This window comes from Paroedura picta, chromosome 18 (assembly GCF_049243985.1).
Source record: "Paroedura picta isolate Pp20150507F chromosome 18, Ppicta_v3.0, whole genome shotgun sequence".
In the NCBI taxonomy this organism is placed as follows: domain Eukaryota; kingdom Metazoa; phylum Chordata; class Lepidosauria; order Squamata; family Gekkonidae; genus Paroedura; species Paroedura picta.
The window spans coordinates 1566658-1578825 of NC_135386.1; the positions used below are offsets into that span (position 1 = coordinate 1566658).

Genomic DNA, 12168 nt, shown 5'->3' on the forward strand with positions numbered 1-12168 from the left:
GCAGACAAGAGGACATACTGCTTGACCCAGGGAGTGATTAAAAAGTCAAATTTGCTGCCAGAGGGTGCTGCGATGGCCACAGGAATAAACAGCTTTCAAAGGGGATGAGGGAGATTCCTGGAGGAGAAGGCTGTCAGTAGCAGGGGCAGGATCCAGGAACTCCTGCCCGCAAAGCGTTTAGAAATCTGGAACTGGCCCTGACTTGGGTGTTGTGCCTATTCTCTACCGGCACTTCCTCGTATCACAAGGAGCTACATTCCCACGCGAAATATGCATTTTGTGCCTCCCCTCAGAATCCGAATTTCTTTGAAGAACTGCTTTTCCTGCTTTTCCTGCACAGCTCAAAGCGGGGCCCTCTTGATCCCTAGATCTTGCTGTGTGAAGCCGGCGACCGCTGCGCCGAGATTTCTTTTAATCGTGGCTTTCAAAGGGGGGGGGGGGAGAGCTGATTGCTTCCTAAAAGCCTTTATTCACGAGTTTGCCAGTTCAAAGGCCCAAGAAGCCCTGTTTTGTTGGAGAGCCGGTTTCCCATCAACGGGTAAGTGTCACGGCTCCACTGCCAAGCCCTGCTCAAAGCCCCCTTTGATTCCGGCTGCACAAGGATGGCACTGTGAGGGGAAAGATGCTGCCATTGTGGCTGAGGCCCACGCAGTTTGGCACGTCCAGATCCGTTCAGGAAGATCAGATATTGTTCCCTGACAGGTTGTGGGAGGCAGCGGGGAGCGGACAAAGGAAGCAGGGGGACTCATTGATGCGGCTTTGAAAAGATTTGTTTGTTTCTGCAGCCCGCTTTGGGGAGGGGCTGCGGGTCAGGTGGGACGTTATGGGAAAGCCCTCTGCCCGAGAGCCCAGCGAACGGCTGGCACTCTGAGTGGACAAAGAGTTTGATTCAGCACGAGGCAGCCTCACAGGTCTTTGTATACCGTATATGGGTGAGTCTGTGGCTCAGGGGTAAAATATCTGCTCGGCCTGCAGGCAGCCCCAGGCCCAATCCCTGCCATTTCCAGGGAAAGGATCGTGAGCAGGTGACATGGAAGATCTGCCTCTGCCTGGCCCTTGGAGAGCAGCAAACAGCAATGACCTCGATGGACAGAAACTCTGATTCAGTATAAGGCGGCCGCCTGTGCTTATGTATGTGTGGTTTAGGTGAGCGAATATTGCACGGAAAAGAGACCCAGCTCAGTGGCAGAGCTCCTCCTTTGCCTGTGGAAGATTGCCGCTTCCACTCCCAGCCTCACCAGTTAAAAGGGTCAGGCAGGAGGGGGCGAGGCCCTGGAGACAGAGCAGCTGCCAGTCTGGGTGGGCGATGTTCTAAGCTATGATCTTTCCAGCTGCTGCTGCTTCGTTCATAGGTGATGGGCAGCCCTTCCGAAACCTGCCTTCTGCCTAAACATGACGTGGTTCTGCAGCCCTGATCTGTGCAGTTTTGATGCCCCCTCCGACTTTGGGCTAATTCTCCTGGATGAGAGCTCCCCCAGCCAGCTGCACCTCACTGATTAAGCGCTAATTACCTCCGTGAGGTCGCTGATGAATATGCATGAGATTAAAAGGAAGCCTGCCCCTAATCTTCCTTTCCGGCCTTCTCACTTCTCGGTTTCTAACTGACTTCCAGGCACAGCTCGCAAATGGAGCGTCACCACGGCTTTACAGGAGACGCTTATGCGCGTTTAGCCCCGGGGCATGATGTGCAGTGATAACTCTTCCCTTGTGACTTATGTGCCCGCCAGGGAAACCTTTGCCTGACCATTTCCTGTGCATCATGCGAGTTGTATAAGTTTAGGAGTCCAGTCAGCAAAACAGAGGTGGATGCTGGTATCCCTTGGAGCTCTCCCATCCAAGTTCTGACCAGGGTCAGCCCTACCAGACTTCTGAGATCTGACATGCCTTGTGCCGGGGGTTGGACTAGATGACCCTGGCGGCCCCTTCCAGTTCTATGACTCTATGCCCTCGTGAGAGAATTTCCTTGCTGGCCTTCACCAGAACAGGGCTGTGTAAATTTAAAGTCAGATAACATCAAATCGATTTTTACCTATCACCTGCTGTGAATAAGTCACGTCCCATAAGCTTCCGCTTTCAGATCACAGCTAACCAAAAGGGGTGACTGCTTGGATCAAATGTGAAATGTGCATTTGAAAACTTCCCGCCAAAATGGAAATTACAAAATATGGTATATGCAGACCCGGCAAACCTTCATAATTAAATTGTAATTTAAATGCTGTTTAAATATGACTTAAAATGGATGAAAGTGGCAGAAAGCGATTTACAGTAAAATGTGTGTGTTCTGTACGAGGCCTGTATATTTGTCTTACAAAATGAGCAAAACGGGGAACATGGATTCTCTTTGCCTCCTTACGCCTCTTCTGACACATACCTAATTCTCTTTGAGTTATTATTTTGCATGGAACTCTTTGTTTTATTGTGTACCGCGATTGATCTTGTTATTCTCGTGTACAACCACTGAGGGTCAGGAGGAGGAAATTGAGAAGCCCTTCTCTGGGGCTCTGTAGGGTAACACAGCAGGGGAATTGCGACCCCCATCCCCAATTTCTGACAGTGTGAGGACTAAAAGAAGACTTCGGGGTCTTCTAGGAAAGCCCAAGAACAATTCATTGTTGCTCGTTTTCCACCTCAAGAATGGATTGGCTGCATTTCCTACAAAACAAAGCATCCCAGATTACATTCACACGCCAACAGGAGATCCAGTTTCACTGTTACGGGCCAGACGCATGTTTTTCGTCTGAAGGGCAGCATGCCAGGAGTATTCAAATAACACCTGTGTGTAATTTGGGGGAAATGAAACGTTAGAAACAGCGCACATTCACACCCAGCTGTAAGCCTTGTCGGAAAAATGCATTTTGCAAAATGGTTCGTTCTTAAATGGTACCTGTCTGGTCTGTGATTCCGCGCCCCCTTCCTTCTCTGCCAAGCACCTGTCTTCTAGGGGCTTGTTCCCCAGTGGCATTAAAGGTGTGGGTGTTTGGCAGCCATGTGGAGCTTAGCAGGGAAGAGCATGGTGTATAGCAGCTGGCTGGCGTGCAAAAGACAAAGCCAAGCATTCAACAGGTAACCCAACCCCCGCAGACGGGTTTTAATGACAGGTGAGCCAGAGTACAATTTGGAGTAAGCGAGTATCTAAAGCCAAACGGGTCTTTACAGCGGTGGATTCAGGCGGGTCTTGGTCTGAAGCAGCGGAACGAAGTTTTGAGTCCAGGGGCACCTTTAAGCCCAACCGAGTGTTATTCAAGGTATCAGCTTTCGGGTGCGTGCTTTTGTGGGCATAGGCCGTACGACAGGGTGTGGTTTTAGTCGGTTCTGAGGGTGTGTGCTTTTGAGAATCCACACTCCCTTTGTCTGGCATTGCGACAAACTATGCACTGCACTACATAGCTCCACCGTCTGTATATTATGCACGTGGGTTTGGGGGAAAGGAGGAAAGGTGCCGGGAAAGGCAGAGGAAAAGGTGCCGGGAAAGGCAGCCTGGCCTTTGTGGGTGGTGTTCGACGACACGCATCATGAAGGGGAAAGGTCAAGCAGTGCCTTTCTCCTGCGATGCTCCCCCCAGGCTCTGTTTCGAGCCGAGTTTCCTTTGTGTCTTTTATGCAACTGAGCCCCACGAGTAATGCACACCTCAGAAGGCAGCGCGGGCCATTTGAACTTGCTCGGGAAGACGTCGTGTGGCTAGAGATTTGCCCCCCAGCCTTCTGTGCCCTCTAGCCTTTGTGACATGAAGCAAAAGCAGAGGTTCTTCGAGCTGCAGGACAAAGTTTGAGACCTGCAGTACCTGACCGAAGGAAACGATGCCGTGCTGCTTCATTGGCTTCCATGATCCTCTGGTGCCATCTAGTGGAACACTAAGAGCACGGCAGGCTGTTAGGCATCAGGTCCAAACAACCTCATAAGACCATGAAAGCATCAGAATTTCCCTGCTGGATCAGACCAGGGAGGGTCCATCCAGTCCAGCCTCCTGCCTCACCCAGGGGCCAACCTCTGAGGGCCAACAACAGGGCAGAGAGGCCGAGGCCTTCCTAAGAACACCAGGAGAGCCCTGCTGGGTCAGACCACTGAGGGTCCATCTAGTCCAGCCTCCTGTCTCACACAGGGGCCAGTCAGTTCTTCTGGAGGGCCAGCAACAGGGCAGAGAGGCCGAGGCCTTCCTAAGAACACCAGGAGAGCCCTGCTGGGTCAGACCATGGTCCATCCAGTCCAGCCTCCTGCCTCACACAGGGGCCAGCCAGTCCCTCTGCAGGGCCAACAGCAAATAGAGCCTGAGGCCTTCTCTGGTTTGAAAATCAGAAGAGCCCAGTTAGATCAGGACAGTGGTCCATAGTGATCAGCCCTAAAAACATAACGGAAGCTGTTTCGGGTCAGGACAGTGGCCCACCTAATCCAACTCTCTATGCCACTCAGTGGGTCCAAACCCCGGGGCCATCCGGAGGTCCACCAGCAGGGCCAGGTCTCCAGCACAAGAATACAGAGTATCACTGTCCTAGACCAGCTCCTCTGGAGGACCAAGAACGGGGCCTAGAGGCTGAGACTGTTCCACTGCTGCCTGGCTCTGGGCTCTGGGCTCCCGATGATTAGTGCCACCCCCCAGTCCCCATGCCTAGGAGTCACGGATGGAACCGTCCTTTCTAGATCACTTTTCAGGCTGTTTATTCCTGTGGCCATCACGCCATCCTCTGGCAGCAAATTCCACGTGTGTGGGTGCCCTGAAGCTGTGCAACATTGTTGGGTATCCTCCAAGAGCCTTTTCTTAACCCCCCCCCTCCCCACTCGCCCCAGCGTCCCGTGTACGTCAAGCCTGCTCCAGCTAAACCGATTTCTTCCTCTCCGCTCTTCTCTCCTTCAGCGGTGATCCCTCTGACTGACTCTGAACACAAGTTACTGCCTTTGCACTTTGCGGTTGATCCCGGGAAAGACTGGGAATGGGGGAAGGATGACAGCGATAACACCAAGCTGGCCAAGTAAGACCTGGCTTCCCTCTTTAAAAACCCTCGAGACCTCGGCCTCCGCTGAGCCTGAAGGCGGCGGGGGGGGGGGTGCCTTCGATGCAGCAGCCAGGTCGTTGCTGAGCCTGCATCCCTAGCAGAAGCCCCAGAACAAGCAAGGCTTTTGAGCGTCAGGCAATTCTTGCACTGCCGATGGCTCACGCGGCCCCAGCCGTCCGTGCACCAAGCGCTTCAGCCTCGTGCCGAAGCTCCCGTGCCTCACGGGAGTGAGTTTGGGTCCCGTGCCAGCAAGCTCTCCTGCAGGGCTGGCTTCCCGGGGGAACTCGAGGGTGTTTCAAGAAACCCCCCCCCACCCCTCCCTTTTTTTTTTTTTTTTTTGCTGAGATTATTCCTTTTGGAGATTCAGCGTCGGCCTTGCTTAGAATGCCGCGCGGCTGTTTCTCTTGATCATGCGCAAGCGTTGTGTGGCTGTACTGTTTTCAGTAATTATGTGGTGTGTGGTCTTTCCTTTCCCTTTCTCTCTCTCTCTGTCTCTCTCTCCCCCCCCCCCTTCCCTTTCTTAGCTTGATTCTTTCTCTGGAGGCCAAGCTTAACTTTCTGCACAGTTACATGAACGTAACCTGGATACGCATACCATCAGAAACACGGGTAACCCCCCCTTTATTCTGTATCAGCTTCTGGAGGGAGATGGGAGACCACTGTGGGTGTCTGGGCTCACCGAGGGGGCTGCAGGGTCTTATAGTACGAGGGGGCTCTTCCTCAGCTAGTGCAGTGGCATCTCGAGAGGTGGGAAAGAGACAGGAGGAGAGATGGGGCTGCTAAGATATCCTCGAACTCAGGGGTAGTCAACCTGCGGTCCTCCAGATGTTCGTGGACTGCAGTTCCCATGAGCCCCTGCCAGCCTTTGCCCCTGCTTTAACTCACCTTCTGGCTCACTAGAGCCAGCCCTCTCTGGCACGGCCTGTGGGCCGATGCCATTTTAAGACCGCCTAAAAGAGTCAGACGGTTGGCGACGTAAAAGGCCTTAGCCAGAGACCCTGGAGAGCCGTCGCCTGTCAGAGGGCCCAGGAACGACCTCGAAGGCAGATTCATGCTGCTGCTCTCCAGGGTCTCAGTCGGAGCTCTTTTCCGTCCCCTCCTACCTGATCCTCCTATCTACGCCAGGGATTGAACCTGGGACTTCCTGCATGCTTTCCCACCGTACCACAGTCCCTCTCATCTCACACCTGTAATAATCCACCAACACACTCTCCTGTGTGTGTGTGTGTAAAAGCCTCAGAATGAGGTTAATCCCCACGTGGAATTTACCTGCTGCCTGGTCCTTTTAACGGGGGAACCCAGGGACCTTCTGCTGCCAAGAACCTCTTGTGCACGACACAATTTCAAGACCGTAACTTTCCCAAAGACATTTTGACTAGGTAGCGAAGGCCTTGAGGAAGTTTTAGGTTTTTTTTTTTTTTCTGTAGGGAACTCCCACTAGAGTGTAGATCAGGGGTAGTCAACCTGTGGTCCTCCAGATGTCCATGGACTACAATTCCCTGCAATTGCTGGCAGGGGCTCGTGGGAATTGTCGTCCACGAACATCTGGAGGACCACAGGTTGACCACCCCTGGTGTAGATGACGGGATTCTTCCCAGAGCTGACCGCAGGGCTAAGAATACTCGTTCGCTTCTAATTGTCCACTTACTTCTCCCGATAGGCACCACTAGCCCAGCCAGAATCCCCAACGGCGTCAGCTGGGGAGGATGTTCAGTCTCTGGCTGACTCCATGGATTCTGACAGGGATTCTGTCTGTAGCAATTCTAACGGCTATAATGGCAAAAACGGGAAGGAGAAAGAGAAGCAGAGGAAGGACAAAGACAAAAACCGGGCCGATTCAGTGGCGAACAAGCTCGGAAGCCTGAGCAAGACCCTTGGCATTAAACTGAAGAGGAATATGGGTGGTCTCGGAGGACTTGTGCACGGCAAAATGAGCAGAGCAAATTCAGGAAACGGGAAGAACGGGGAGATTGTCGAGAAAGTCAAGGAGAAGAAGTCCAAGTCCCGCAAAGGAAGCAAAGAGGACTCTGGCCAGTCAGCCAGCACCTCTCCTTCTGAAAAAACCACTCCTTCTCCCACGGAGAAGGTGAACGTCTCCCCTGTAGAGAAACTGACCTCCAAATCTCCATCGGACAAGCAGTCGGACCCGTGGAAGTACAGCACAGACGTCAAGCTGAGCCTCAACATCCTGAGAGCAGCCATGCAAGGCGAGCGGAAGTTTATTTTTGCTGGCCTCCTCTTGACCAGCCACAGGCACCAGTTTCATGAGGAAATGATCGGCTACTACTTGACCAGCGCTCAGGAGCGCTTCACTGCCGAGCAGGATCAGAAGAGGAAGGAGGCGGAGAAAAAAGCCGTGCTCAACGGGATGTCTTGCCGGAAGCTGGAGCAAGAGGCCTACTCGAAAGAGAGGCTGAACTCATCTCCTCAGGGAAGGGCGTCACCCGTCCTGCCGCAAAGCCATACCACGCAACTGGTCTTAAAGTTTAAAGACCGCTCGAGCCCCCCGCCGCCACCGTTTCCTTCGCCTGTCAACAGCCCCAAGAGAAGTGGGCACATCCCGGTATCCGCCCACTACAGCCATACGCCCCCCGTCCAGAGGCAAAGCGTCATCCACCTGCATGACGTCCACTCCAAGCCGTCGAGCTTCCAAGACGACACCTACAAGCCGGTGGTCGGCACCTTGAAGACCTGTGCCACCTACCCCCAGCAGAACCGGTCGTTGTCTTCGCAGAGCTACAGCCCAGCCCGGCTAGCGGGCATCCGTACCGTCAACACGGTAGAATCCCTGACCTACGCCATGCCCACGGACCCCAAGTCGCAGACGTACACCAACGGATTTAATGCCAACGGGGCTAGAGACACCTTGGAATACGCCAACGAGGAAGACCCTCAGACCTGGTTGAACAACGGCAAAAACCGAGGCGGAAGCCCACTTTGCCCGAGATACTTGATCCAGCAGAACCGCTGCAGGAAGGAAAGCTGCTCCTTTTACGGCCGCCCCGAGACCGAAAACTATTGTTCCTATTGCTACAGGGAGGAGCTCAGGCGCAGGGAGCGGGAAAGCAAGGGCCATCGACATTGAAAACAGTGGAGTGCTTCCCACCAATATTTATTTCCTCCGTTTTCTTACTTACCCAAGCGAGTGGCAATGGATCCGAGGAGGAAGAGAGACGGAATTTATGGGGAGAAAGGTCTAGTTTTGTTCCCCTAACCCCGCCAGGGGTGATGGGGGGGTGGGTGGGTGGGGTGGGGTGGGATGTATTAATTTATCATAAAAAGCTTGTTGTTTTCCATTTTGTCAGTGTCCTTTTCTTTTCTTTTTCTTTTTTTTTTTACATATGGTGAAGCTGAAAGGTTGTTTACTCCTTTTGTCAGTGCTGTGTATGTGTGTGGTCAAATTTATACTAATGGTGCCTGAATTTACACTGACATCACTCAGGTAGTAGAAAGATAGGGAAAAAGTCATAACTGGAGAATACGGTATTGTAATAAGATAGTGTCTGCCTCATTCTTCACAGTCATTTCGGGTTTTCTGCAAATGAATTATCCCATTCTTTCCCCTCTTTTTTGTTTTAAAAAGGGCATAATTTTGCAAACATGCTTACACCCTTGCCTTGCTCTGAAGCGCCTGTGTTTCTTTTGTAGAACGGCTTCCCCACAGATATACAAATGAAGGTCTGGATTCATGAGTATATTTTAAGCCAGGCAGATTCTTGGGGACGGGAATACAATCGAATTCTAGTTTTGTACTTCACGGCATCTTCCAGGACCTTCTAAAGGGCTTTCCACCAAAGACTTCCTCCCAAAGGCCTACTCCTGGTTTTTAAAAAATGCCTGTTTTTGTTCTTTTGCGTTTGCTTGGCCCTTGTGTTTTAAGATAAGCACTTTACAGTTTAGAAGGGTGGGGCAGCCATGGCACCCATGGCGTTGCCAGTCCCGTCCCCCCCCCCCCCCAAATCTTCAGTCCTGTTCAGCAGGCATGCCGTAGCTAAGACTGAGAATCCAGTCTCCACGATCGGCAGGGGTTAGCAAGTGTGGGTTTTTGGATCCACAGCTCGTTCGCTGCGTCTGTTCCTAAGCAGACTGGGAAACGATGCACGTAAGAGTTCGTATGTACAATTATAGACGCAGCCCCCTCAAAGAGTTGCTTCTGCTGTGAATTCTTACCCGCATCAACATTCAGTTTGGAGACCACTGACCAGATAGTTTTGGTCATCTCCAGAACTTGAACTTGTCTTACACCCAATGTTCTGTCTACGCGACAGCAGATCGGATTTCACGGGGTCTTCCCAGAGGCTGCCATCTTCCCTTTCTCCATCCCTTCCTGGCAGACTACTTGGTAAGACTTTAAGCAAGCACGACCCTTCCAATCTGAGAAGGCTGCTAGAGAGAGTCCAGAAGGAAACCTCCCGCCATCCTGGCCGTCTGCTCCCGTTCAGGGGGACGGCCCGAGTGGTTTGTGGTCGTTTCTCCAGGCGTCTAGGAAGAAGTGGCGGAAGAAAAGAGGAGAAGCACCAGAGTTGCTCAAGTGGGATCTTTCCAAATCGGTAACAAGACACTGGCGAGGGTAACCTGGATCGATCCCTCCGTCCCGTTCCCTTTAGACACTTGCCAGGTCCCCCCCCCCCTCCGTTTGTGAATAACACGTCCCCTGCACAGGACAGTCTCGCACATGACGGGGGTCTGCCCAATACGGGTTGCCATTGTGGCCGAGAGGAGGCTGGCTTGTGTAAGGAAACCTTCACACCCGAAGTAGCCTTCGTATCAAACAGCAAAAGCAAAACAAACAAACAAAAAGAACGGCTCGCAGCAATGCAGGCCAGAATCACGTGCATTCCCAGACCTCTGCTGTTGGGGAGGCTTGGCCTGAGGCCAGGAGCTCTTCCCCTCGTCTCTCCGCACTTGTGACTCACAAACGGATCCGTTCTGGTCTCAAAAGTTACGCCAAAAGGAAAACAAAGCGGCGCGGTTTCTCCTCCTAGCCGATATTAAGCTGTTTCGGAGGGGAGAGGGGAGAGCGAGGCATCCCGTGTGAGCTGGATGGAGCAGTGACTTCTGGCTTGCAGTGGAAGCGGAAAGGATTGGTTTCTCAGCCTTGCACAAGAAGTAACGCTGGCTTCCCCCCTTCCCCATGGCTTGTTGATCCCCTGTTACGTTCCACCAAGGACCCTGCTGCCCCCGAGAGGGACGCTAGGAAAGGTGGGAGACACAGGTGGCGGCCTTCCAAATCCTCCCTGTGCTCCCCTCTCGGCCCTGTTTGCAAAGCTCTTTCACTGTGAGCAAGCGGGGCTTTAAGGCCTGCCTTCTTTTATTTTAGGCCATGTTTATAGGCCACGTCTCTTCCCCCACCCCCTTCCCCCCCGTTCTGCACTTAAATTTTACATGCCCAGGTACAAAACACGTGCAGCTCTTGCCAAGGGAGAATGAGGCGGCCAAACCCGCATTTCAACTGCCCCTCGCTGAAGCAGCCCTTCGATGCAAAAAACAAATGGGTGACTCTTCGGCAGAATTTCAGGGGAGGGGAGGAACGTACAAAGCGCTGCTTTACTCCAGAGCTCTCCGTGAATCCAGGCTTGTAGTTTGCATATTTGGTGTGTCTGAATTGGCATCCCTTCTTTTCCTGGGAGAAGGTATGTTACACAGTGAGATGTTTAGAGCCCCCCGCAAGGAAGAGAACCAGGGGTGTAAAGGCCTGCCTTCCTTCCTTCCTTCCTTCCTTCCTTCCTTCCTTCCTTCCTTCCTTCCTTCCTTCCTTCCTTCCTTCCTTCTGCCCTTCCTTCCTTCCGCCCTTCCTTCCTTCCTTCCTTCCTTCCTTCCTTAGGTGCATTGGGTTAGAGGTGGTCCTTTGCTCCTCCGTTTTCTTTGGCCAAAGAAATGTGTGGTATCAGCTGGAGTTACCTGTGATTGTATATGTGTGTGAGAGAGAGAGAAAGAGAAAGAGAGAGAGAAGCCAGGGATGATTATCTTCAAAGTTTCTAAGAAAGCAAATATTAGGAATTCCGCATACGTTCAAGTTAAGGGTAGCCCTTGAATATCCGGAGATTAAGCTAGGCATGACGAAATTGCCGTCAAGGACAATTCCTGCTCTCCTCTCCGATTCAGGGATCAAAAGCTTTAAGAAATCTGCCTGCGACTTTTACAAAGTAGGCAACACAGTCGCCTTTTTTAAAAAATTAGAAAGCAATCTGTCTGAGGAATTCTTTTTTAACAAGCAGAACCATGGCTCATGCCAACCATGGTACTAGGCAATTCTGAAGCAGGAATCAGAACCCAGAGAAATTGCATTCCATCTTGAGCCGTTGCCCACACCTCAGAATAGCCATCGCTATGGTCATTTGCTTGAATTTGCTGCCCGAGAGCTGCTTCCTTTCCTGGGGTCCCCACTCTGGGCCTTGTTTGCGGAGCGCTACACTTCCAAATAGGAGTAGCTTTGTTGGGGGGGCCCCATCTCTTCTCAGCTCAAGCAGGAACTTTGAGGTAGGAGATGGGGACAACCTAATTTAGGTAGCAGGCCACTGAGCCCTGAGGTTCTCGGTTCAGTCCATTGTAAATCTGGAGACATGGCAGTGAAAGCAAGTTCCAGTTGCTTTTGCCCTTCCCATTGGCCCTTTGGATCTGACTGTCGCAAGAGAGGAAGTTACGGAGGCGGCAATCTGTGGCAATCCTCTGGCTCACACCTGTGCGTCCCGATTTCACAGCGAGATGCAGTTAAGCCTCCAGGAACTGGAGCACAGCTTACGGTTGCCCTAGCGTGTTCCCCTCCATCCTCACGTTCCCGGATTGACCAAGCTCCCACTGGCTCCGACATCCTGCTACGTGCGTGGAAGGAAGTGAGCGGAGCAGCAAGCGTTGTGCCTTTGGGAAGCCTGACCCCAGCTTCTCCAGGCACGTCAAAGCAGCCGGAGACTAAACATGGGGGCAGTTGACCAATAGGACAAGACGTGTCAACCTGGATTATCCATTTTAGCTGTTCTGAAAGAGCATTGCTGTGGATCAGTGGAAGCAGCAAGAAAACCTTCTCTCCATCACCAGACAACTAAACATTCCTAAAATTAGCCAGTTCCTGAGAGTTGTTGTCGAAAGTTTTGTCTGAACTCTCTCTCTCTCTCTCTCTTTCTCTGTCTGTCTGTCTGTATTACTTTCTCTACATGACTGTGTTCTCATTTTGCTCAGCATT

At 52.1% G+C, this 12168-nt stretch overlaps 1 protein-coding gene across 8 annotated transcripts in view; it reads left to right on the forward strand.

Moving 5' to 3' along the window:
* Positions 1-8204, forward strand: part of OTUD7A (OTU deubiquitinase 7A) — a 56123-nt gene extending 47919 nt beyond the window's left edge. For all 8 annotated transcript variants that reach the window (XM_077318400.1, XM_077318397.1, XM_077318396.1 and 5 more), the window contains 3 exons: positions 4850-4964; positions 5513-5597; positions 6649-8204. In XM_077318400.1, coding sequence (XP_077174515.1) covers positions 4850-4964; positions 5513-5597; positions 6649-8073 — 1625 coding nt within the window. In that variant the 3' untranslated portion in view covers positions 8074-8204. The remainder of the gene's footprint in view (positions 1-4849; positions 4965-5512; positions 5598-6648) is intronic.
* Positions 8205-12168: the final 3964 nt, after the last annotated feature.